General features: G+C 48.0%; 1 protein-coding gene across 1 annotated transcript in view; it reads left to right on the top strand.

Annotated features, from left to right (window-relative positions):
* The window catches only part of PDILT (protein disulfide isomerase like, testis expressed), a 316066-nt gene that overhangs the window by 61611 nt on the left and 227631 nt on the right, over positions 1-26824 (top strand). Inside the window, exon 3 of the mRNA XM_086940802.1 lies at positions 26015-26148. Coding sequence (XP_086796928.1) covers positions 26015-26148 — 134 coding nt within the window. The remainder of the gene's footprint in view (positions 1-26014; positions 26149-26824) is intronic.

Here is a 26824-nt window from a genome sequence, read left to right as displayed (position 1 = left end):
ACCCTATACCTCAAAGAACCATGAAGTACCTGTCGCGGCATGGGTAGTCCCGAGACCGAAACAGAGGGCCCGGGCCCACCCATACCAATGGATCCCAACATCCCCAAGAAAGAAAACAGTGAACTCACCCCCCCTCCCTTAGTGTCCCTCTCACTGATGGGAGAGTGGTAGCCCCTATCATGTAGTCCCCGAACCCCCCACCCCACAACTCCATCCGCAAGCAGTAGACAGAAGCAGTGCAGCCCGAAGGCAGCGATAAGGCTATCAGGTCAACGAGCCCCAGGCGACCTGGCGCATCCAGCTAAGATGTGCGGCATTAAAGGCAGAAGAGGGAGCCGAAGCTCCAGAGTCTTCAGTGATCTGTTCCAGACTGCTCCGAATCCTCGGTTCTACCACTGTCCTGCGTGCCATGTACTGAGGCCGAGCGCTTTCGGGATTTGGAGCGCTTGTTTCGTCTGTTCTTCGCCGTCTGGTCTCTCTGTGCCCGCGGCGACCCCTCGGGGGAGCCCGGATTAAGCCCTGGTTGGGAATTCGGCCTGAGTCGCACCGTCTCATCTGTCCAGTTGAAGAGGTCCTCCGGAGTATCAAAGAATAGTGTCTGTGATTGGAAGATCACTCTCAGACGCGCTGGGTACAGCAGGGAATACTGGAGCTTAAGACCTCGCAACTTCGCCTTTGCGGCCATGAAGGAGTGGCGCTGCTGCTGTACAAGTTTGGTGTAGTCAGGGAAAATCATTATCTTTCGGTTTTCATAGAGGATGGCTTCCCTGGCTCAAGCTTCCTGCAGTATGGCGTCTCTGTCATGATAATTCAGCAGCCTAGCGATTACCGCCCTAGGCCGTTCACCCTCGGGTGGCCTTTGCGTCAAGGCACGGTGTGCCCTTTCAATGACGAAGCAGGCAGATAATGTCCCTGGGGGCATCCATGTCTCTAGCCACTGCGTGAGAAATTGTTCCATGCTGCCCTTCTCTCATCGTTCCGGAAAGCCAAGGAAACGGAGGTTGTTACGACGTGCCCGCCCCTCTGCATCTTCCACACGGAGCGCTGTGTTGCGCTGCACAGCCTCCATTGCCGCCATTTTCTTTTTTAGGGTACTCACGTCTTCCTCCACAACCGACACCCTGGATTCGGCCTCTGTAATACGTGCCATGGCATTCCTCAAGTCTTGGCGCAACAGGGTCACGTCTGCGCCAACTGCCCCTATTTTGGCGTCCAGCATGTCCCTCGATTGAGTGATGGCCGCCATAACGGCTGCATTGTCCGGCCCACCACCAGGTGGACCGCCCCCCGATGGTCCAGGGCCCCCACTGGGCCCCGTAAATTTATCGATCGTCGCTTGCTTTGTGAGGCCTCCACCTGCTCTGGTCATAGCTGCCACGGTTACAGGGGCCACGTAGAAGCGAAGAGATATGTGGGACCTCAACTGCGTGCGCCAAAGTTCAGCCAAAGGGACCAAAAGACAGTCACTGGCCCCTGGGAGGGGAGTCCCGGAAGAGTCACTCCGGTATGGCCCAGTGTCGGATTCAGAGCCGGGCAGACTTCAGCCACTGCCCCCAAGAACTGCCCCCCCAGCCGCCGATGGCCAGGGCCCCCCGCGACCAGTGTCGCTCTCCCTGAAGGCGTGTGGACCCACTGCGTCCAGCGCCTCCGTGCCGGTGTCTCCTCTGGTCCGCGGGCCTGGGGGGGTGGGGGGGCGGGGGAGGGCCACTACTTACTGTTGCTGCCAGTCGGTCCGTAGATCAGCTGTGCCCCGGTCCGTCCACCGCTGGTCAGGATCGCCAGGACGTCTGCCACCCTCCGAGGCCGCAGGCCCCCGGTAGACACGGGGCCGCGAAAATCGAGGTCCCGGCTGCGCCTGGGCCACCAGGCCGCCGCAGCTGCTCCAGTCCGCTCGTTGCGCCCGCACCTCCTCCAGGCCCAGCCGGATCTCGGGAGAAGAATCGCCAGCAGTCTCTCGGCCTCAGGATAAGTGGACGCCGCGGCCACCACCGGGCCAGTCAACTCACTTTACGGCACCTCCAAAATCGAGGCCCCGGCTGCTCCTCAGTCCACTAGGCCGCACCTCTCACTTCGCTGCCCAGCCCGGTGCAGGAGCGCGGGATCACCACCGAGCACACCGGATGGTCCCTGGCGCCTCCGGCAACATTAGCTCCGTTCTGGTTGCGGGTTTGTGGGCTCGGGGACCAGGATAAATAGCCGGATTAATGGCGGGCCGGAGGGAGCTCTAGCAAGCTGCGACCGCCATCTCCGCTTGCGTAGCCACGCTCCCCCCTCCTCTCTTTTTTTGCTTTCTTCGAACTACCAACTCATCTTTTCCCTCTGTCCCTCAACGCTGAGCATTGCTGTGGTAGAGTGTTGTGCTCTCTCTCTCTCTTCCACACCAGTTTCGCCATACCATGAGCTTCCACTAACTTCCCTACCGTCTCTTTCCCACGATTTGTCGCAATTGGCTTTGTCAGTGACAGATGATTTAAAAACGTCAATACTGGTTTTGGCTATTACAGAAGTTTTTTTTGTACTTACAAAGTAGACATTGTGTTCCGTTATGCACCGGGCATAAATCGGCTGCCATCTTAGAAGTATGATCACATTGCGTGAAGCAACGTGGTCTGATGCAACATGGTGGTTATCTTGATAGACTTTCGAAAATGGCTGAATGTAATTTTTTACACTTTTAAGATGGCTGCCACATTATGTATCCACACAATGTGACAGCCCTTTTCTAAGTATTGAAAACACACTTCTTAGGTGGCCTGACACTGGTACTCACGTTCACACAATTATCTCAATTTACCAAGTATTGCAAAGCCAATAGCAGAAAACAACATGCAATGGGAAAGCAAGACAGGCTGGATTTATCAATGCCTGTTTTGCTTTTTCTGGCTCACAACACTAGTTGATAAGCCTTCTGTAATTCCACTGTAGGAATTCTGCCATGTTTTTATTCTTCCCCAGCAGAAACCCAGGCTTTACTGGATAGGGTGTTAACCCAAAGTGCCACCAATGATTGTAAAGAGTAAGTACTGTGCCCACAACAGTGAGACTTACAAAAAGCGGTAGCTCATCTGTGAAACAGTAGCACAGCTCTCCTGTATTGACCTGTTTCTCTGCAAGAGTATATGCTGCCCCAGAGCTTACTTTGTAGAACAAGCATTTGCAATGCAATAGGTCTCCCATATGCGAGAGTTTAAGCTATTGGCATTGTAAATGGCAAATCCTTTAATTTATGTTTTAAAATCCAACACGTCAATAAAAGGCATTGTCATTTACAATGCCAACAGCTAAAACTCTCGGAAATGCGAGACCTATTGCATTGCAAATGCTTGTTTTAGAAGCAGGCAGTGGTCCAAGGGACCAAAGCTTCTAAAAATGTTTATCGACAATCACAAGGGGCCCCTTCTATTTTGTAAATGGTTACCATCAATTCGGATTTGGTTGTAAAGTATTAATGTTTTGCAACCAGATATAGGTTGCAAAACATTAATATATAAGTTTAGGAATCGGTATTTGGAAGGTATGCTCTTTACACACCCTTTCCAAATACTGATTCTGTATTGAGCCTGGAACCCTGATTGCGATTATGTAAAAAGGCTATTTTGTAGTCGCAATGGCTCAACTTTGACCTCTGCAACTGCAGAATAGCTCTGTGCATCAGGCCCCATGTCGCTGGCTGTTAAGAAATACGCGGAGCTTGACGATCACAAGTTTAAACCTGGCAATGAGATTTAATATTTCATCCTTGCAAAGTTGGTAAAATGAGTACAATAAAAATGCATTGATTGCAACAAACGCTGTTTGCGGTGAGAAGTGCTATGTAAAACAAGAAACAAAAAACTTGTCACTCACCCACAAGAAACCCATGTGTAACTGTGCGCTTTACAAATATAGGTTATGTATGAAAAAACCCTCTTTATAAATGGGGTGGCAGATCATTTGAGGGAGGACCCAGTGGATGCCCCCACCCTGGCGGGTGAAAAGATACCGACCCTCCTCTTTGCAGACGACACCCTCCTTATGTCCAAAACCCCCTCTGGTCTCTAGAAACTATTAAATAGGTTTAGTACCTTCTGTGAAGAACGTGGGCTCACAATTAACACCTCCAAAACTAAATTGAAGGTGCTCTCAGGCATCAAAAAAGCTAGGAGGATTAATGTTTCCCTTAATGGCATTTTTTTAGAGGAAGTGGAAGCCTTTGACTACCTGGGAATCAGGATAAATTGTAAAATGAAGTGGGACTCCCACATATCTAAAATGCTTTTAAGTTTCGAGAGAGTGGCGGGAGCTATTTCCAGAGATCATCGTGCGACCTCTAGCAGACCTATTAGCCCTGCCTTAACAGTCTATGATGGTAAGGCCTTGGCTGCCGCAACATACGGGTCGAAACTCTGGGGCTTCGACAGAGTGCCAGATCTGGTTAAAGTAGAGAATAAGTTTCTGAGAGAGCTAGTGTGTCTCCCCATTTCCACACCCTTAAAACCGCTACTCCACGACATGGGTCGCCGTTCCTTTAAAGACATCGTTGGCCTTCGGCCTTTACTCTATTGGGTACGTCTTAGAAGGACACCGGAGCTTGCTAAATATGCTGCGGTCCTTGATGACCTTATTACTGCCAATTCCCCAATGAAGATTGGCTGGCTGAAAAAACTGAGGGACTTGGCGATCAATTTGGACCTCTCAGTTACCACCCCCGAAGGAAACCATCAAGAAACTCTATTGGGAGTGGATTCAAGCTAGAGACATGAAAAATCCAAAGGGGGGTCTCTTAACTGACCAGTTCTTGGACCATAAGCCTGAGAGGAAGCTAGAACCCTTTCTTGATTTTATTAGTAATCCGAGAGACAGAACACAGTTTTTGAAATTGAGATATGGAAAGCTACCCTTGAATGCCTTTACTAGAAGCTGGAGAGGATCCTCTCACCATCAAGTTACCTGTCCGGGGTGTGCAAATCCCACTGAGACCCTTGCTCACTTTATATTTGCTTGCAGGGCGTACAGGGGCCCCAGAAAAAGATGGTTAAGACCTGTTTGTAGAGAACTGGGAACAAGGCATTATTCAGAAGCCCTCCGCATTTTAACAACAGATACCACATCCATGATGGTAATCTGCGGAGTTGCAAAATTTCTGGGGAAAGCATGGCAAATACGTACAAAGCTTGCTAAACTAAGTACGGGGTAGGACATCAAGTGTTATAACTGTGTCGACATATTAATTAGCATTTTTAGTATCTCCTTTAAACCAACTAGATTTGACCTGTTTTTATCATTGAAGTGTATTTTAATTGGTTTTTAAACCTGCTTTTTCGCTTTTATATCCTGTAATTTGTTTTATCTAATTTTACCTTCTGTGATGAATTTGTATTTACTTTTATGATACTCTGTTAATGAATAAAGTATTACAACAACAACAACATATGAAAAAACACATATTCCTACGTGTTACAGCAATGCTGGTTGTGTTTAATACAAACGTCAAAGTCCGAAAATAAAAGCAAATGTTTCATTTGGGAGACAACTCCCGGGAATATCCCAAACATTATAAAAACTGCAAAACCAATCAGCCTTATTACAACACACCACAGCTCGGTGAACAAGTAATCTATCGACCACCGAATAGGCACAGAACAGGTGGTAGCAGTGCAAGTGCCCCATACAAGACACACTTCAACACATTCAAGCAACCCTAGAGAACATACACAGCACAGGAAACATTATTGCGCGCTTCTCCCACACACTAAAACATGTAGGTTGTATACCAGTAGCGGAAGCTTCCCATACACACACAGAACAGGTAAAACAGTAACAAACAGGCGTTCATCCTTCCACCTAGATAATGAACTGGTGCTGCCTGGGGCAAGTCGAGCAGGACTGCAAGCCTCACTTACATATTCTTGGTACAGTAGAGGCAGCAGTGGTGCAACTGGCCTTCACACACATTACCTCATCGTCCCTCCCTCGCTTCCCTTCCTTACAAAATTGAGGCATCCCTGCCTCACCAGACACCCATACCCGCGTGATTTGTCACGTGAGGATTATAAATAGTCCCCAGCCCCCTCATACCTCCTGTTTTTTTCTTGTCTCACCATTGTGAGACGCGCGTCCCACGGGCTGGCCATTCTGCAGAGCTGCGGTCGTTCTTCATTCTGAGGGCTTCGCCCTCGCTTGTTGTTGCTTGCTGGGTCTGGCGACGCCGGCCTGGTGTGCACAAGCCTTCCCAACCGCGTTGCTGGAGTAGCGGTGCACTTCTCGGCGGCTGGGCGGACGGGTTCTGGGTGACGGAGTCACCGGCCCTGAGTGGCTAGGGCTGTTGTTCCGGTTCTGGAGGCCGGAATGGGAGGCGGCGGCTGTCGGATGTGCTGGTGATCCTCGGCTTGCTGTTTCCGATGCTCCTTTCCAGTAGGGGCATCGTTTGAGGTCGTTCTTATTCCCTTTTTGCTTTTGTTGATTGGTTTCTCGTTTTACTTGCTGCTTTATTGGTTGCCTACTGGTATTTTGAATCTATTGATCGATTTCTGTGATACACATTATTTAAGGCTTGCCTCTACTGTTCTACCCTGTCAGTTAATTATGGCTAATCGGACCTCCAAGCGCTTGAGGGTTTTGTCCTCCTCTTCTGATGATGAGGTGCCTGTCCCGGCTCGTCGGACCAGGTCCCAGGGTCCGATGGATTCTTCTGCCCTCCTGTCTGCTTCTGAGGTGCAGTCCATGATTGAGGCTGCTGTGTCTCGTGCTCTGGAGGCGAGAGTTCCTGCAAAGCGCAGGTCTTCTCGTGCTGCGGTGGGTCCGGTGGACTCTCCCTCTGAGGACCCTTCTTCTTCTTCGGACGCTACCAAGCCTTCTACGTCTTCGGGGACGTTTGTACGTAGGGATGAGGTGCCTGCTATTCTCCGACACATCAGGGAGAACTTGGGGTTTTCTCCTTTTTCTGCTCCTGTGGAGTCTGATGACATCTTTCCGCAATATGTGAAGCCTCCGGCGCTCGCTATGCCCTTTCATGGCCGCATCAAAGACTTTATATCGGGGGAGTGGCGGGACCTGGAAAGCTCCTCTGTTCCTCGCTTTTGCAGAAGCTTTATTCCCTGGAGGAGGGGGAGGTTTCTCTTCCTCACTCTGTGAAGGTGGATGCCATGTTGGCCACTCTTAAAGGTCGTACTTCTATCAATCCTGAAGATTGTTCTCCGTCTGATGCCACGGATAAGAAGGTGGATGGTGCGCTGAAGAAGGCCTTTTCCGCTGGGAATTTGTCTTTGCGAGCTGGCATCTACTCTGCGTATGCGGCGCAGTCCTTGGTGTCTGACTTTGGGAAACTGGCCACAGCTATTCAGGAGGAGACGGACTGCTCTGGCTTGCTTGTCCACATGGAGCAACAGGCTAAGCTCTTGGCTGACGTCTCTTCGGATGTGCTTCGGTCTGCGGCCATCTCCTCTGGCTCCTTGGTTTTGGCTCGTCGGAATTCGTGGATGCGTGACTGGAAAGATGATTCTTCGGAGAAGTCCTCGCTCCTTAAAATTCCCTTTGATGGCATGATGCTCTTCGGTGACCAGCTTGACTGTATGATCACTAAGGCTTTCAAGGATCGTAAAAACTGCACTGCCTTACAAGAGCAAGGCGTCTGCCTCTGGTTCTCGCCGTTTTTGGAATCCGGCTCCTTCCTCCTCTGCGTCATTTCAGTCTTCCTGCCAGTCCTCTAAATACTTTTCTGCTCGTCGAAGCCAGTTCCGGCCCAGGAAAGCTTCTGCCTTGGCTGGTCCCAAGCCTCCGGTGGATGCCTTCAAGAGAAAGTCCTGACATCGACTGTGTTTCAGCCGCAAGTCCTGTGGGCGGGAGGCTGTTGTCTTTCCTGGAAGCTTGGCGGCTGGATGTAAGGGATCTCTGGGCATTGACTATTATCAGGAGAGGCTATCTTATAGACTTTGTCGCCATTCCACCTGGCTGGGGCACCATCCTTACTCCTATCCCCAAGTCTCCGACCAAGAGGGAGGCTATTCTGGAGGGGGTTCGGGATCTTCTGTCAAAAAAGGCGATCGTTCCGGTCCCTCTGGCACAGCGGGGACTGGGATGTTATTCCATTTTGTTTCTGGTCCAGAAGATGTCAGGGGGATTCCGGCCGGTTCTGGACCTAAAGAGGGTGAATGGTTGGGTTTGGGCCGTACGCTTCAAAATGGTGACTTTGCAGTCCATCATCCCGTTGGTGGGGGTCCAGGACTTCATGACGTCTATCGATTTGCAGGACGTCTACCTTCACGTTCCTGTGGCTCAGACTCATCAGCAGTTTCTTCGTTTTGCGATTGGCAGCTTTCACTTCCAGTTTGCGGTTTTGCCATTCGGGCTGAAGTCCGCTCCTCGGGTCTTCTCCAAGCTTTTGGCCCCTTTGGTGGCCCTGGTCTACTGTCGGGGGATATTTCTACATCCTTATCTGGACGACTGGTTGATTCATGCTCCCTCTTTCCAGTTGACTCTTGTTCACACAGAGGTGGTTCTAGCCGTTTTGAGGGAAAACAGCTTTCTTGTCAATCTGGGAAAGTCGTTTCTTGTTCCGTCCCAAGATCGTCTCTTCATTGGGGCCAGGTTTTGGACAGATTTGGGGGTGGTCACTCTGCCCGAGGCTCGAGTGGCCAAGATTCATTCTCACATCCTGTCTCTTCTATCCTGTCCAGTGCAGGTGGCAGCTCGTTGGCTCCAGGTTCAGGGGGATATGGCGGCCACGTTTTTTCTGGTTCCATGGGCCAGGTTTCATTTACACACACTGATGGCTCATGTTCTGGCGCATTGGTCTCCCCATTGCCTTCCCCTCTCTTCTCCGATCCCGGTTTCCCCTCAGATCAGGTCAGCTCTGGGTTGGTGGCTGGTTCGGGATCATCTGCTGAAGGGTGTCTCTCTCTCTCCTCCGGCTCCGGTTGTGGTGACCACAGATGCCAGCCTCTCGGGGTGGGGGGCCTGGCTGGGGGTTCATCAGTCCAGGGGCTCCTGGTCTCCCACTCAGAGCGGGATGTCGTCGAACTGGAGGGAGTTGGAGGCGGTCCGTTTGGCTCTGTTGGCCTTCTCCTGGTTTCTGCGGGGTTCCGTGGTCCTGATCAGGATGGACAACATCACTGCCATGGCTTACGTAAACAGACAGGAGGGGACCAGATCCTCTTCTCTGGCCCTAGTGGCGAGGCGGTTGTTTGTTTGGGCGGAATCTCATCTGTTGGCGCTCTCGGCGATCCATATTCGGGGGGGGGGGGGTGCCCAATTCCCTGGCGGATGCCCTCAGCAGGGCCATTCCGTCCTCTGTGGATTTCTGCCTTCATCGGGAGTTGTTTGTGGTTCTGACGATGCGTTGGGGTGTTCCGGTGGTGGACCTCTTTGCGGATGTGGACAATGCCTTGGTGTCCCGATTTGTCTCCCGCAGTCGGGAGGGGTCGGCCTGGGCGGTGGATGCTCTCTCCTGCCTTTGGCCCCGCGGGCTTCTGTATGCCTTTCCTCCTTTCCCCCTTCTTCTCCGCTTCCTGCTACGGGTCTGCTCCTCAGGGGCTTCTGTGATTCTGGTGGCTCCGGCTTGGCCTCATGCCTCCTGGTGGAGATGAGGCCGGAGGTGGAGTGGTTGCTATCTCTGTATCCACCCCCTTTGATCTTCCCGGCATTACAACAGGATGTTCTGGGCCGGATGCGCTTGGCGGCTTGGAGGTTGAACGCTTAGGTCTTCTGCGTCAAGGGGTTCCGGCTGGTTTGACCTCTACTCTGCAGGCGGCTAGGCGCGCTTCGACCAACAAGTCTTACCTGCGGCACTGGCGTTCTTTCAGTCGGTGGTGTCTTGTCAAGGGTTTGGACCCTACTTCCTCTTCTTTGTTTGAGATGATGCTGTTTCTTCAGGAGGGTGCTGCCTTGGGCTTGAAGGTGTCTTCCCTTTGTTTGCAATGGGCTGTGATTAAGGCGTTTAGGAGCTCTTGGGGCAATCTCTCGGATTCTGAGGGGTTGGTCAGTCGCCTTTTTAAGGGTTTGGGTAATGTTCTTCCTACCCCTCGGAGGCATTTTCCGACCTGGGATCTGTCTCTGGTCTTGGACGCCTTGATGTCATCTCCCTTTGAGCCGTTGCTTTTGTGGATCTGCGCCTGTTGTCCTTCAAGACTTTCTTTTTGGTGGCCATTTCTTCTGCTCGCCGCCTGGGTGAACTGGGTGCTCTTTCTTCCAAGCACCCTTTTTGTTGGGTTTTTGAGGACCGGATCGTGTTGCAGCCGATTCTTTCCTTTCGTCCTAAAGTGGACTCTCAGTTCCACAGGGATCAGGAGTTGGTTCTTTCTTCCTTTTTTGATTCCCCGTCCACGGAGTCTGAGGTGCAGCTTCACTCTTTGGATGTTAGGAGGGCTCTCCTGGTCTATTTGGAGCGGGTCGCTCCTTTCCGTCTCTCGGATTCCCTTTTTGTTAATTTTGGTCCTGTGAATCGGGGTTTGCGTCCTTCTACTCCTTCCTTGAGTCGTTGGGTTCGTTCGCTGATTTCTTTGGCGTACCAGGAGGGGGGCACCTTTCTCCTTTGGGGGTTCAGGGTTGTTCCACTCGCTCCATGGCTGCTTCCTGTGTGGAGGTCCAAGGGGCTTCCATTTCTGAGATTTGCCTGGCTGCCACCTGGGCTTCCCCATTGACCTTTGCCTCTCATTACAGGATTGGACAGGAGGTTGACTGTGCTGATGTCTTTGGACACAGGGTTCTTTTCACTATGATTCCTGAATAGTGGTTTTTCCCTTGTCTTCTGTGTTTTTTTAATAAACCTGTTTTTTGCATACCTTCTTTGGTTGTCCTGTTTGGCTTTGTACATCTCAATTTTGTAAGGAAGGGAAGCGAGGGAGGTTCGATGAGGTAATGCTTCAATTACTTACCGGTAATTGCATTACTCTGAGTCCTACTCCCTCGCTTCCCTTACTTACATCCCTCCCTCCCTCCCTGATGGTCCTGGCCAACCTTTTGGTATGGTTTCGATCTATATGGTATTACAGGAGGTATGAGGGGGCTGGGGACTATTTATAGTCCTCACGTGACAAATCACGTGGGTATGGTGTCTGGTGAGGCAGGGATGCCTCAATTTTGTAAGGAAGGGAAGCGAGGGAGTAGGACTCAGAGTAATGCAATTACCGGTAAGTAATTGAAGCATACCCACACATCTCACAGATACAGTACAGATTGTAGTGCTGCACTGTTTAGAACACAGACTACACCCCCAACTTTACACACACAGATAAACGCAAACATGTACACACTTGCATGCATGCTCACGTTTACCACAAGCACACACATGTAAAAAGGCATCAATAAAGCAAAATCCAATATTTTTCTTTTTGCACTACCGAACATTATAGTTGTGGTGTTTTGCGCTTGCAGCCTGCTCAAGGGCGAACAGTGAAAACAAACCATCGCAGTACAGAGACTCCATAGTGTTGTAGTTAAGGGCGTGCAGATAACAGAGAAGTTAAGAAACACTACTTGGCTGCATATTGATGACAGAACGTATGAAGAAGCAAGATGAAACCCGGGCCTGGGGAGGCGAAGCCAGACCCATTAGGGGCCCGGATCAAATGTCGTCCGGGTGCATGAAGCCCCTCTCTGGAAAATAAATAGCCCGTAAGTGTGAGCCCCCGGATCGGGGGCCAAATGGAGGTGGGGGCGATAAATAGGGCCTTCTAGGCCCATGGAGACACAAAGCAACACCCCCCTTCTTCACTGGGAGGCAGAGGAAGAATAGGAAGAATAGGGGGGAAACCCTACCGTGTGAGGGACGACGACGCTGGGAAGGAATTGGAATACGGCAGGGCTGGTTTCGTGCCCTTTGTGACCGGGGGATTAGACAGCCAGGACTAAAACGGTGGGCCAGACCGGGCTGCGTTTGTTTCCTTCCAGCAGCGGTAAGCATCGTTGGGCCGGTGGGAGCAGTATAGGAAGAGTCTCCACCCTCGCCATCTGCTCAAGCAGCGCTTTCTGGCGGGCAGCCGGCGGGATCAGTGTAAAGCGAGCCTACACCCTCGCCGAAGCAGCAGCGGTTCGCCTGGAGCGGACCGCTTTGATTAGCAGCATTGTGGGGGCAGCGTGTGCTGAGCCTGCACCCCACAAGATAACGAAAAACAACGGTGGAGTAGTAGGCAAGCGGCAATCAACAGCCGGCCTTCGCACTACACCAGGCTCCCGTGGAAAGTGAAATAGGGTGTCACCAGCTGCGTTGAGCTGCGTTGAGCCTGGGAAATTAAAGGGACAGCGCATAACACAGCTTTATTTGATCGACACGGCGCACAGGGAAAAGAGTGAGCGAAGCTCCTTAATCAAATCAAATAAATAAAAGAATGTTGCCCAGCAACACAAAGGGTATTGATTTTTGGGGGGTACAATGGCGCGTGCAAGTAAGCAGCTGCTTTCTATAAACGATAAAAAGTGGATCAGGCGAGATGTTACAAGAGGAGGGGAATCAGCAGTGCCATGCAGGCTCCACGAAGAAAAGAGCCCGCATCAGGAAACAGGAGCTGCATTCGGCTCAACCCACGGGCTAATAGCCTTAAAATACCTACGCTGTGTGTTTTGTTACACACGATCCCCCTATGTTGACGAAACGGTAACCGTTTACCTACGGTACCGCCCTACAACCACACGCTAACATCCCGATTAGGACCGGGACGGAATTATCACCGGTCTCCCGATAACGCGCCTTGATCATTCAGATCAGCCCTGAAGATTCACAGCCACATGCTGTGATGAAACACGTGTAGGCTAGAGTGACATATACAGTGATTCTCAAGAAAGAACACTGTTGAACAATAAAATACAATTTTGAAAGACTTATGCGTGTATGATCTATCCCATCACTTTTATCATTTGACCGCTTGAAGTTTGATTCTTGATTCTTGATTTGATACACAAAGTGTGCTCTGGATTGTTGTCCATTTACATTAGAGAGAGGTTTCTGAACCCCTTCTCTTACAGAGGTTAAGGTTTTCCTCTGCCAAGAAGCACCTAATTTTTATATCACGAGACTCTAAGACATACCGTGACAAGCTGAGCGCCATTTTTCCTGAATACTTAAAAACCTGTTCCCTGACTGTTTAAAAGAGCCCATCAAGCAGAAGGGAGTGGGGGGCATCCAGCGTGCTCGAAAGTCTCCAATTGCAAAGTAAGACTACAGCGTGCAAAACAGATGCCTCTGAAACAGATGGCACTGAAAGAAGTGCAAGCAGAGTGAAATAACACAGTAGTTAGGCGCCGCTGTATCGGGACTACACAGAAGTTAGAAAATCAGAAAAGGAGATACCAACAACACTAACACAACTAAGCCAATAGCAAGCGAAAAGACAAATAACATGAAATGTAACCCAACATACAGATTACTTTATTTGTCGCTGAGACAGCGCATGCAACGCATGCGCTGCCAAGGCGGGACCTAAAAATGTGCCAGGGCCCAGTTTTTCGAATAAAAACAATAATCCCTGCCAAAACAGCACAGTTTCATCCAGCTGCCACTGGGCAGAGTCATCATTTCTAGCACTTTTCAGAGTACAGATGGGTCAAACATCTGGCGATCTTGCTGCTTCTGCGGGGTCTTAGCTGGTAATGCCCAGAGCAGCCAGTGGAACATCTGGCTCTTCATCAGACACTAGGGGTCAAAGGTGCTCCATCTGTTGCTGGGCCTGACTACACAGTTTCTGTCCAGGTACTGAAAGCAGGTCACAGTCCACTGTCATTTAAATTGCCCAAATATTGTCAGCAGGCAGGAACGCCTGCCTATCTTCAGATGTATCCAGATGCAAATAAAAGTTGGCCTGAACCCAGAAAACATTTCAGAAATGCTATATTGTATTTAACAAAATGACAAAGTATTCTGAATCAGAATAAACTTTATTCGGATGAGAGAGCAGCCATAAAAGTGCAAACATCAACAAGAAAAACATACAATATATAAACATAAGCTTTATGGCAATTTCAAGCAGCATAGCAGGAAATCTCATGAAAAATACATTTCAATATTATAACATTCACTCATATACAGGTATATCCGGACCAGAAGAAAAAACATTATTCAAAGTGCATTGTTCTAGGTGACCGCCCATCGGCACTCAGGTTTCAGGTTTTAAAGTCTTTATTTCGATTATTAGCAATCATAAAAGACATATTAAAATACAAAAGAATATAACTGGTTCATTTAAAATATCCAAAGGAAATCAATGAACATAATTATTATTTAGACACTCACAAAAATACATAAGTGCACAAACAAAAGAGCATTTCTTAACAAGTGAATAAAACAGGATTAAATTTCAATTAGTGAATAAAAAAAACCTGAATATTTTATGTAGAATTTAAAAAAATAGGAAAAGACAAAAAATATTTAAAAAGTTAGGATTACAGTTCTAGATCGCGAACAATGAATGCAGTTAATAGGACATAGTCGTAGGGTGGTTTAACAGGTGTATACTTAAACTAAACAGATTATGGCAAATAGCAGAACGACTTTTGCACTTGGCGCTAAGACGAGCGTTTTTTTAACCTAAGGAGCCAAGCCCAGCCCAAGTACTTTGCCAAGGCTACCACAAAGACCTCTGAGGTGTTAGTCCTGAGCACCTGTATGGCTTCCATTGCTGTTTTATATGGTAAATTTTGGAACAGAGGTTTTAGCCATTTTTTCCGAGGTGCTCCATACCTAGGACAGGCAAAAAGGAAGTGACCTTCTGACTCAATATGACCTAAGCAGCACATACAATAAGGTGATATCCCTGTGGACCATTTGTTCAGAAAGATGTTTAATGGCAAAGCGCCCACTCTAAACTGATGGTACAATTTCTTATCTAGCGGTCGGGAAATAACATCTCAGTATGGCTCTCTCAATAGGTCAATTTTGAATGTTAGAAACCTGCCTGTGAGGTCATTTTTATTGGACAGCATCACTCTTTTTAGGCGGGTAGTGGCCCAATATAGAGATTTAAATTCATCTTTAGGTGGGAAGGGATTAGATTGTGGGGATGACCAAAGATGTTCCAAGCCCATGTCTATCAGAATTGTTTTTACAGCAATGAGCCATGGTATTTTCCCTGAACCCCTGATGGACCTAACTTCTGACAATTCCTTTGCAAAAAGGAATAAGTCTGGGGATGTCCATATTCGTCTCCACAATGCCACTAAACTAAATCTTGCCATTTCATTTATGGGGGGGGTGCCAAGATCTAGGCAGAGAGGGAGCGAGGGTGTAGACTGTGGAAGGCCCACTAGGTTTCGGAGGAATCTACATTGAGTTTTATACAGATTAGACAAGTCCATATGACCCCATAGATCTGCGCCATATAAGATGGCTGTAGAGATTTTAACATCATAGATCTTAAGGGCCGGCAGGACCCGTCTAGTGATTGATTCCTTCTGCTCTTTAACGAGACAGCCAGTAAGCCTGGCAAGTTTGAGTTGTTGCATATTGATCTGATCCTTCCATCTCAGACGGCTATCAAGGGTGACCCCTAGATAGGTCATGGTATCAACCTGTTCAAGGTTTACTCCATTCATCTTCACTGAACTTCGGACTGGGTGGTTTTTTGTGAAGACCATAAATTTTGTTTTCCCCACGTTGACTACCAGGTTGTTGATGGCACAAAACTCCTCAAAGCGGTCCAAAGCCCGCTGTAGTCCGCTGCGTGTTTTAGAGAGGATTAGAGTGTCATCTGCAAAGATGAGTAGCGGGAACCTCATCCCTGCCAACATTGGGGCATCAGTGGGAGTATCCAAGAAAAATTTAACAACTTGGTTGATAAAACGGAGGAACAGGGTAGGGGCCAGGACACACCCCTGGCGGACGCCTTGGGTTACAGGGAAAGTTTCTGTGACTTGTCCCTGACCCCCCCACCTCACCCTCGCAAAGTTGTCCTCGTGGAGTCTTATAATAAGGTCCAATAATTCGGGTGGGCATCCCAAAGTTACCAGCACACCCCACAACCTGTCCCTGGGCACCAGATCGAAGGCGGACTTCAGATCAATGAATGCAGCGTAGATGTTACCACCACCTAACCAAACCTCCTTCCAATAGATCAGGCAGAATCTAAAAACCTGATCTATGGTGCTCATTCCCGATCTGAAGCCCACCTGCATGGGGGACAGGATGTTCTCCATTTCTATCCAACCCTGGACCCTTCCCAAAACCATACGCGCCACTATCTTTTGAATCGAGTCGATTAAACTGATAGGGCGGTAGTTTGCTGGAATAGATTTATCACCCTTTTTATAGACTGGAACTATTTCTGCCCCTTTCCAGGATTTCGGGACTGTAGCTCCAAGTGCCAAAGTATTAGCTATTCTAGTGATATACGGGAGCCACAAAGTGGGATTAGATTTAAAAAGATCCGCCGGGATTAGGTCCATACCGGGGGCTTTGCCTCGGAGAGTAAGTGCCAATGCCAGCTCAACCTCAGCAACCGTAAAGGTGAGTTTCCCGCTTTCTGGGGTCTGCGTCAGTGGATAGCCTGAGGGATTTGAAGTATCATCGTCCTCAGCTCTAAATTGGGCCGAGTAAAATGATACCCAATCCTCGAGTGGCACATTATTTCCGGGTGTAGAAGAGTCGATGTTTTTACCCCATTTAACCAACTCCCAAAACCTTTTCTGGTTATTAGAGGATGATGCCTCTAAAAGATCTGACCAGAACTCATCCTCCCACTCCCTTTTGGCTTTGCTAAGGGTTTTTTTGTAATGGAGTCTAGCAGCTCTCACTTTAACCATGTCCCGAGATTTAATGGCAGAGATGAGAGCTGTATGTGCCTCTCTACAGTCCTTGTTATACCATTTTTGGGGCAAGGGATTAGTTTTAGTAACAACTTTCCTACATGGTTTGGATAGCATTGATTTTAAGCTGTCAAAGCACTTAATATGAACACCCATCACACTATTTGCAGCTCCAATCTCCACCCCCGACATATCTATTTGCAACATTTCATTAAGTGCATTTCCTACTACAACATTGATATTATTTAATAAGCATTCATCTTCTATAACCTGTGACCACTTCAATCTCCTCCTATCATTGGTAAGTAGGACATCCCCTGTATAGGTTGCAGATGGTTCCTCCCTTCTATTTAAATCCGGTGTCTTCATCGATAGGGACAGTGGGTTATGATCGCTTTCCGGGCGCTCTAAAACTACCATATCAATTAAGAGAGCCCAATGCTCCATGTCCAGTAAAATATAATCAATGCGGCTTCGCCTATGGCCATTATCAAAAGTGCTTTTTCCCTTCGCATCAGAGGCAGAGCGGCCATTACATGCCCTGAACCCATTTTGTAAGCAAAAGGCCGTCCAGGACACTGCAGCCTCTGTAGCTTTAGCCATTTTCTCCACTTGTAAGTCTGGAATACCCCAAGCAGAATCATCTGCCATAGTCCATGTGTCTCCCATATCTAGCACAGGTTCTATAGTACAATTTAGGTCCCCAGCAATGATGGTAGTGATACCTCCGACCATTTTCGTTATCATGTGATCAACAAGGTTCAACAGGGGTGGGCATCGACCGCCAGGAAGGCCTCTAGCATAGATGTTAATAATATTCATAGCTTGCTTGTTCCCTTTGTTTAAAACAATGGATAACAGATCCTGATTCTCCACTGGGAACTCTGTTGGGTAAAAGCCCAGGGATTGTTTCACCCAGATTAACAAGCCACCTGCGGCCCGCCCTTTACCTCCTTTAGTTGCGGGTTTGAAAAAGTTAGTATAGCTCAGCTTATGGACAGGTTCCGTTGCCCATGTTTCCTGCAACAGGATAATATCGTAGTTGTCCATAAAACTTGACCAATCCGCAGACACAAGACGTGCCTTAATACCCGCTATGTTCCAGGACAAAATTTTTAGATGGTCATTCAAATTGCCTGGCAACAAAGAGTGTAAGGGCTGTACAGATCCATGAGCAGCCCCTATATCATCATTATCCACTAGATGCTTAACACAGTCTACCGGGGCAGTGATTTTCTCCTCGATCTGGGACCCCTGGGTAACTACGTGTGGTCTAGGGCTGTTTGGCAGATATGTTCGGCCTCCCTCCCCGTCAACTAGATTGGTCAGTTGAATTGGGCATACCACGTTATAATCACTGGGGACTTGGGCTATCACACTACCAGTCGGAGACTCGCTAAAGGGATTGTTAAGTCAATCTATAGCTTCCAAGCCAGAAAGGGGGCCAAAATGATTAAAGAGAAAGGGGCGCTGGCAGTCAATCGGGGTCAGTACCATGGGATGTCTTGCAGCAGGACCTTTACGGAACAGAGGATAGGATTGGAAGTGTATATGCCTGCGCGGGTAGAAGTAGGATAAATCTAGTGTTTGTACATCCCCCTGCCTTGCAAATCTGGGTACTCGTTTAATAGCATCTACTACCCATGAGTCTTTGAACGATATAAGGATACAGTCTCCTTCTAGATCTTTAGCCTCAGGCCCCACCCAATCTACTCTCCTCACATACAATATCTCCGTAGGAGTGGAGGGGGGTAGCGGGCGATTTTTGTTCAGCCAAAAGGTGACTTTATTACGAAGGTCACCATATGATTCCCTAGATCCTGGTTTGAATGGTGCTACGCCTGTCAAAACGATGGTGTGTAAGGCCGCTTCGGGTGGAAGATCAACACTGGGGATGTTTGGCCTTTTACGCCCCCCCTCCCTGCGACTGGTAGAAGCAGTATTTTGAGTTCTTGAAGAAATTGGTGAAGGACGATTTATATTAGATTGTATTTGAGGACCCATGTGTTGGCGCCCAACCATATTTTGTTTAGCCTCTGTTTTCGTTTGGGGCTTTAGTATCTGAGTCTGAGAACTAACACCTGGTTTAGAAGAGATGGTAGAAGAGGTATTGGTTTTTTGACCCCCTTTAGCTATGGTGTTATTTATTCCTGTCGTTTTATTGAGGGAATTTTTGCCGTTTTCCATATTCTTACTAGTAACCTTATTAGGTGCCTTACTTGGTGCTGGTGCATTAACAGTGCCCTTATTATTTAAGCCACACAATGCTTGCAACATTGCGTGGTTTGATTGGATCAGACCCTCCATACTATCGATCTTTGAGGTCATGAGCCTAGTCCGCTCCAGGACTGGTAAAAGTAGTGTTTTAAACATGGCCTCCATTTTTGCCAGCAGAGCCTCATCACTATTGAGGCACATGGGACATGTAGTGGAGGAACCCAAAGCCAAAAGTGAGGGGCATAGCATATTATTATTGTTAGGCACCGAGGGTTTTAGCAAGTTTAGTTGGGGCTCGGGCCCCTGGCGCCATTCCCCTTGGACTGTATTTGCTTTATTGGGTGTCATATTTCTTTCCCCTGACATTCTAGAATCCCGTTTTCTCTTTTTGGTATTGGGGGCAGAGTTGGATATAGGTGAATTAGCCTTTACAACAGGATTAGAGATATTGGATTGATTAAGAAGAGGAGTTCCGGATAATTGGCTAAAATCCTGCTCCTCATTAATCACAGAGTCATTATCCTCCATCCCAATCTCCTGCGTATCTTTAGAGTCGTTAATACTAAGCCTTTTTTCCATTATTTTGTCTCTTGTGGACAGGCTACCCCCAATATTTTCTATATGGACTATTGCGTCCGTAGAGGTGGTATGGACACAATTGAAGGCAGCATGGGGTACAGATGGTGCAGGGGAGACAGATGTAGCTAAAGCCCCCAGCGAGGATCGTTTTCCACTAATCAGGTCTATTGAGAGCCTTTTCTCAACCATGGCAATTTCCTTTTCTAAGATGCCAGTGGCCCGGGTGATAAAAGCGTCCAAGGGGCCAGAGACGACGCCATTAGATGTGTTGATTTGTACAGTACGTTCCTTCCCTGATCTTAATGGCATTTTGGGTGGTCTTCAGAACGTCCAGGGGGAGTGGGCCTGGGCCGGACTCTGCCGTACTCGAACGGCCTCAAACGGCCCGCTCTTTGCCCGGTCTTCGCCCCGGCCGTTGCCCCGCGGACGTCCCGCGTGCGCGTTGTCCACACAAGCTATGAAGGAAACACAAGAGGAAGGGGCGGGAAGAGGACCAGCTGCGGCCGATCCACGCCGCTAGGAATGCTGGTCCTCGCAGTCCCGCCTCTACCCCTGTTGACCAGATGACAGCTTGCAAGGGGCGCATTGGTGCTCAAAGCACGTGAAGGGAGGCAGAAAGGATGTTCCCCAGAGAGAGTCTAAGCCTACGAGCAGCACCCGCGAAGCGGGGGCCGCGAGGCGTGGCGAAGTGGCCAGACAGCAACAACACAGGAACAGCGCTTCTTTGCAGGAAGGGTCCCCATCGGCACTCACTTAGAAGCCGACATAAAAACAAGACTCATCATCAGTCAATTGATAAAAGGCACAGGAGGCAGGGCTACACTGCCTCAAATTCCGAGACTTCCTAAAGGGGCTGAAAAATTGCTTACTGTACTTTTTAAAATAACCACAAAAAAAGGTAAAATACAACATTCTTTGCCCAGAGCTACCATCACAGGGGGACGGGCTGGTTCCAAGATTCTTTTTAGATCCCAGCAGAAAGCCAAGTAAATATTTGATTTATCTGCCCTAAAACGAAATATTAAACTTCACATCCTCCCTTTGGGGTTGGGGCTTGGTCTAGTATTTTTTGTTATTTCCCACCCGGAGAAAATACAGTTCGGGCGAGAATATTGATGGTCAACCTACATCTGAAGGAAGTGTTTAATTATACCAGTGAATCAGCCATTCTTATTCAGAACTAGTAACAAGTGAAGCTCAGGCTGCCAGGTTGGGATGCTGCGGATGACTCAGATTGTCCGTGGAGTCACGGAGCCAGTGCTGAAAGTTCATTGATACTTTGGGTAATCTACACTACTATAATAAAGGAAGAACTTTGAGGCTTTGAGGCGGGTAAACTCGGGAACCACAGTGCCAATCCACATACCCGATACACCGTTGTAATCGTCAGGGTGTGCAGATGGTTATAAGCTATATAAATGTAAAAAAAAAACGTTATTTAAAAAATGTACATAAAAAAAAAAGTAATCCCTCCGAAGTAGCGCCGGCCGCGACGTGCGTGCTCACGTCAGGAGCGTGGGGAGGAGCGGCGTCCAGGAGCGCAACGAGGAGTGGCGGACATGGCGCGGGGGAGGAGCGGTGATGTGAGGAGCAGCGGACAGGCCGGAGGAGCGGTGACCAGTGGCGGTGAGGTGACGAGCAGCGGACAGGCGGGAGGAGAGGTGGCCAGCGGCGGTGAGGAGCGAGGAGCGGTAAACTGAGGAGCGCAGGGGAGGAGCAGCGGCTGAGGAAAGGCGACCCACGGACAATGTCGGGGCAGGCGGGGGTCGGGGCAGGCAGGGGACGGGCCGGGCGGGGGCCTGGGCTTCTGGACAATGTCGGGGCCGGCGGGGGTCGGGGAAGCCTGATTGCTTCCGGACAAGGTCGGGACGGGCTGCTAGTTCACAAATAAAATAGTAAATTAGCGCCCATGAATGCACTCCCATTAATTGCTGCAGATTTACTGCCTTTTAAAATTCCCAGTCGTACCTTTTCCGCAAAACTCCAAATCGTGCTCATAGTCTTACAGAGCCTAGGGTGTAACAATAATAAAATTAATATATGTTTAAAATAATGGTTGTATTTGATAACGGCTTTCGCGGCTCATGTCAGCAACACCTGTAGAGAGTAAGTGAATATAAGGCGGGAGAGCCCCCTTGTGGCAAGTTGGGGTACTCGCATTGGTAACAGTTTTGAACAGGATTTATGTAACATTGCAGCATGCTTGGAGAGTGGATGGGTGTAACAAACAAATACTGTTTCTGTCACTTCCGCCGTATGCCATTCCGATCATTTACTTTATAAAATTGTTTTCGTGAAGGAAGTTGCAAACGGTGCCCCTGTGCGCCTGCTGCTCTGATTATACGCTTGCCTGCACTTCTCAATGTGTGCGTGCCTATGTCTGTTTCAGCTCGCTTATGCTGCAAACTTCTGTTTTGGGGTGCTGTGTTGGCTATTCTGTGTGTGTGCAAACTCATAATGTGTGTTTTCCTCAATAACTGTAAAAACTGGGCAAGAACGTGCACACACTAATAAAAACTGAGTATACGTGCGTTGCTACCACATTATGCAAAATGAACAAATGTATGAATTACTTCTTCACTGTGCCTGTGGAGAATGTGCAGGCCCGTGGATTACTACAGCATTTTGCAATCTTTTGGGGTGGAATATGCTGGCAAATGGTAAACCAATCACTTTAATTTGGGACATGTCATTATTAATAAATGTGCTGAATAAATGTGTTGGGAAAAGGTCTGCAAATCCCTAGCAGGAATCTTACGGCCACTCCGACGTTTGTCATGGGACTAGCTTAACACAGCACAATGATGGATTGGACACAATTAACAAAAACAAACGTTACCAAAGCAATCAAATCTGTAATTTATGCTGCATAAACAGACCAACAACTCTATACGCAGTATGGGTGCCCGGAACGTACAAACAGGCAGCATTTGCAGTCACGCATGCGCAGTTAACAAAATGGCCAAAGCATATAGACAGCATGTGGATATGTACCACACAGGCATACACACATGCGCTTGCTTGCCTATGCGTACACGGGCACCCGCGCCCTTTGCATATACATGGCACTGCCAGGGCTTTGATCAAGTGTGGAGGAGTGTGGCTCAATGGTTAGAGCGGCAGACCCTGATGCAGAGTTCTGGCCAGGGACCAGGGTTCGATTCCCGCCTCGGCAGGGTCTCGGGCTCAATTTCCTCTGACCTGTTAATTCTCGCCTCGGTGCCTATTCTAATCACGGGCCCCACGCTGCAACTCTGGGCAATAGCTTGCTTAGCCTCCACACCGGCCCCAACAGCGCTAAGGATGCCTGGCTTCACCCTGGGGGGGCCCAGGAGTGGACACTTCACAGGGAAAGCCAGGAGGGGTTCCACAGCGGTATGAGTATCAGCGCCAGGAAGCCGTATAGGCGACACCGCAAGGTGATGTCTGGTGACAGTGCGCTCTATAAGTACCTTGACATTTACATTTACATCAAGAACAATGAATGAAAAAGTCAGGGGCTTATTGACCTGCTTATTCCATTGCAGAATAGGAACTATAGGTGTCAGAATGCAAAAAAAATGCTGGACTTGACGTAGAGGCAGCAATACTTATCTCAGAATAAACAGGTAATAAGGGGTCCAAGGGGAAATGCACTTAAAGACCAAGTAGTATTCTATCCCCCATCCACAGTATGCCAAAACAAAAACGGATACTACTGGTCTAACAACAAAGTAAAATACGGCCAAATAACAGATTCTGAAGCAGCTAGACCTGTGTTGAACTGGAAAGGAATCCCACCAGATGGCAGAACATCATCATCTGGATTTGTAAAACTGGCATATGATAGGCCTCTCACCTTATACAATTGTGAGATGTCCTAACACAAAACCACCAGTGATGGAACAAGCCATGAATGTAAGCTCTGTGGTGCTGAAAAACTAATTTTGCAGTGCTACTAAATGTGAGAAAAAATTATAAGTGCAGATTAAAATTGACTATTATGATACCAAGGGTAAATTTATTAAGGGAATATCATAATGTCAAAACTAAAAACAGCGTGTGGGTAGTTTGTCAGAATAACTACCGTCAGTTGACTAGAGAGGTCGACATGTTTCAGCCATTATAGGTCAGAATGGACCACTGGCTTTCTTCAGGACCAAAGACTACACTACTGCAAAAAGTGAAAGGTAATACGATACATCCTACCATACATATAGCTCCGATGTGTAGGACGAGTATTCCAGAAATGGATTCTTTCCCAATGTCTCATGGGAATAAACCTCACCTCACCTTGCGATAGCTCAGGTGATGATGCTCGCTCTGTCCGTCGGTACCCCGAGCTGCTCCTGAGCCGAGGGGGAGGTACTTATCTGCCTGCTTTTTGGCAGAGGTCGCCCCCAAAGAGAGCATAAGGGGCCAGCGCAATAACCGCAGCCTGGGACCCGGAAATGTCCAGCCTAAGCCGCTTTAGTGGCAAACATGAGGGGAGGTGAGACCCATCCTTCTGGGGAAGAAAGCGCATCAAGGTTGTCGCTAATGCACTTGGCCAATGAGGGCCTAGTTGACAGGTAATTTTTTTGTACCCCCCTTTATAGGGGGAGTGCGCCACTGCTCCCTCATCTGGGGCTCAGGGGTTAAAAAGATTGTGCTGCCCCTCCTGAAGGTGTATTCGTGGGGCAGGAGCCGCGCGTAGTAATTTCATGAGCCGGCTGACTACTAGACCACCAGGGACAGATGGACGAAGGCTAAGTTAATCGGGCTGAAAATATGAGTACAGTGTTACAAGAGAAGGACACCGGTCGGGAAACTACCAGAAGTGGGGTGTAGACAACACAATTAGAGTATTTCTATGAAGCATAAAAGCGTCCGGTAAGCCATCAGAAGGAAATATATTACCGTAACAGTGATCCTTGGGAGGCTTGACGGCTGGGACACTGAGAGGCACTGGTGAGAGCCAGAGATGGGCTGCACCGAAAAGGAGGAAGAAGCAGCAAACCCCAAAAGAGTAACCCCCATTCCTCTTTTGGGGTTTGCTGCTTCTTCCTCCTTTTCGGTGCTGCCCATCTCTGGCTCTCACCAGTGCCTCTCAGTGCCTGGGGACGTGAGCCCTACAGACGATGTGGCAGTAAAAGAGTATGTTGGTTGGTAAAGGAGGTACACTGGAGGGCGGTGTGCCAGAGGAAGGCTGCTTACCTTGGGATTCCTTACGGCAGGGTAAGTAGGCTGACTGGGGAGTAAGCGGAGAACGGCACTCGCAGCCCAGACCCGCAGGTTGGCGGGGCACAAAATGGACAAACAGGATAGTGAGTTGGGGCCTAACTCCTGTGAAGAGGCTTCCCCTCACAATCAGAGAAAGAACTTACAAAACCAACAACCTTTATCACCCCAAAAGCGGCTTGGAGGATAGCCTTAACAACAAGCTGGCAGAATTATTTATTTTTTATTAATTAATTAATTAATTAATTAATTAATTTATTTATTCATTTATTTATTTATGTGTTTTATAGAGCGTGAACTTGATCCGTTAGGGTATCGGACCGCTTTACAGGAGAGCAAAGCAATATATAGACATGCTTAGAATCAACCAGTAACAGATTTAGTAGTAAGGGGGAGGGGTGCCGGATACATAAGGGAAAGAAGAGCAACGTATTTATAGTTTACATAACCAATTACTCAAGATACCATATTTACAGATTATGTTTACAATTGTTCAAGACAGGTCCCAAGTTTCTGATGGGGAGACTAGGTAGTCCGAAGGGAGGTAGTGGACGGCCATAGATCGGGCCATAGTGGTGGTTGAGGCAATATTTAGACGAGCAATTAATTATGACAAGCAAATGACAAGGACTTGATTGATATGTGGCAGAGATGATGTGGAACAGGTCAACTGTTGATGATTTATGACCTGTTACACAGCAAAACTTTATGATCCCGTCCAAATGATTTATGTATGGCAGAGTTGATTTATGACTTGCCCACTGCAATTTATGACCTGTCATGTAATTATGATTTATGATCCCGTCAGAATGATTTGTGACACTCAGAATGAGTTATGTCACTGTAAAACGTTTACGGACTTGTCATCTCGAATTAGGACTGACCAATGTGTTTTACGAGGCCTATGATGTAACGTAGAGTCCATGCATGTAATAAAACTGCGGCCGAGTATTCCCACAGAAAAACAAACACATGGCTGATGTATGTTTATTCATAAAGGTATATGTGGGATTTGTACGAATTGGAGTGGGCCAAGTGCGTGGGTTATTGTAATAACAGAAAAACAAGCTCTGGTAAAAACCAAGGGCTAACGCATGCAAACAAAGGCCGTACAAATTTGTGCTTAGATTATTCAACCTACTACAGCCATGCACATGGCTTCCACAGCGCTTAGTTAATGTTAAGTTGCATTTTACCATTTTTTAGAGGGCCACCGTCACCTCAAACAGTACAGGATGTTGTACAAATTACACAAGAATCAAATTCGACAACATTGATCTCAGCTATTGACTTTCTGTTTTTTATGTCTAAGGAGTCAGAAGTGCATCAGCTTTCGTCACGTGGCTAAATCGAAGAACTGGACCCAGCACTGTCCACATCAACAGCACGGAGCAGGCTGTGGCCTTCATCGAATCTGAAGAGGTCGCGATCATTGGCTTTTTCAAGGTGAATATTTTGGGACATCTTGCTTATGTCACTGGTTAACAGAATGCTCAGATTTCCATTGTTCCTGAGTGAATAGCTATTCTGCTCTGGGATTTTGCGTAGCCTGCTGGTCCCTGTGGTTCTTTTTTTTATGTTTAAAAGCTTTATTAGAGTAAAATTGGATATTACAATAAGGTGACATCAGCAAATTACAAGAAAAAGGTTAAAAATTGGGATAAACTAAACAGAAGGAGCTAATGTCACATTGAAAAGGCAAAGCATTTTGAATATTTTACGGGGAGGAGGGGGGGGGGAGGGAAGGGAGGGAAATAAAACCATGCTAATATCATAGAAGAATGAATAAAAATAGAAACACAATGAAGTTCAGTCAGAAAGTACAGTAAATACACAATATTCAGCAAATACCTGAAATAAGAACTTTAGCAAAAACATGAATAAAGCTAAAAAACTGCATTAGTGAAATTGAAAAATATCATAAACTACAAGCAGGAGTACATATGTTCAAGGGGGTTTGAAATTATCAGAGGAAAGTGGAGAATATGTCTTTTTGGCAGATTGATCTAAATATAGGGTGAGAGGTAACCAGTAGAGTTCAACATTTCGGGAAGGTTTGCAGGAGGACGCAAAAGCAACATCAAGTCTATGTGAATGGCCTACTAGATTCCACCAGCAGCTT

Source organism: Lissotriton vulgaris, chromosome 10 (assembly GCF_964263255.1).
Source record: "Lissotriton vulgaris chromosome 10, aLisVul1.2, whole genome shotgun sequence".
NCBI classification, from domain to species: Eukaryota; Metazoa; Chordata; class Amphibia; order Caudata; family Salamandridae; genus Lissotriton; species Lissotriton vulgaris.
The sequence above is the reverse complement of the archived record's forward strand: the minus strand, read 5'-3'. Positions and strand labels throughout refer to the sequence as shown.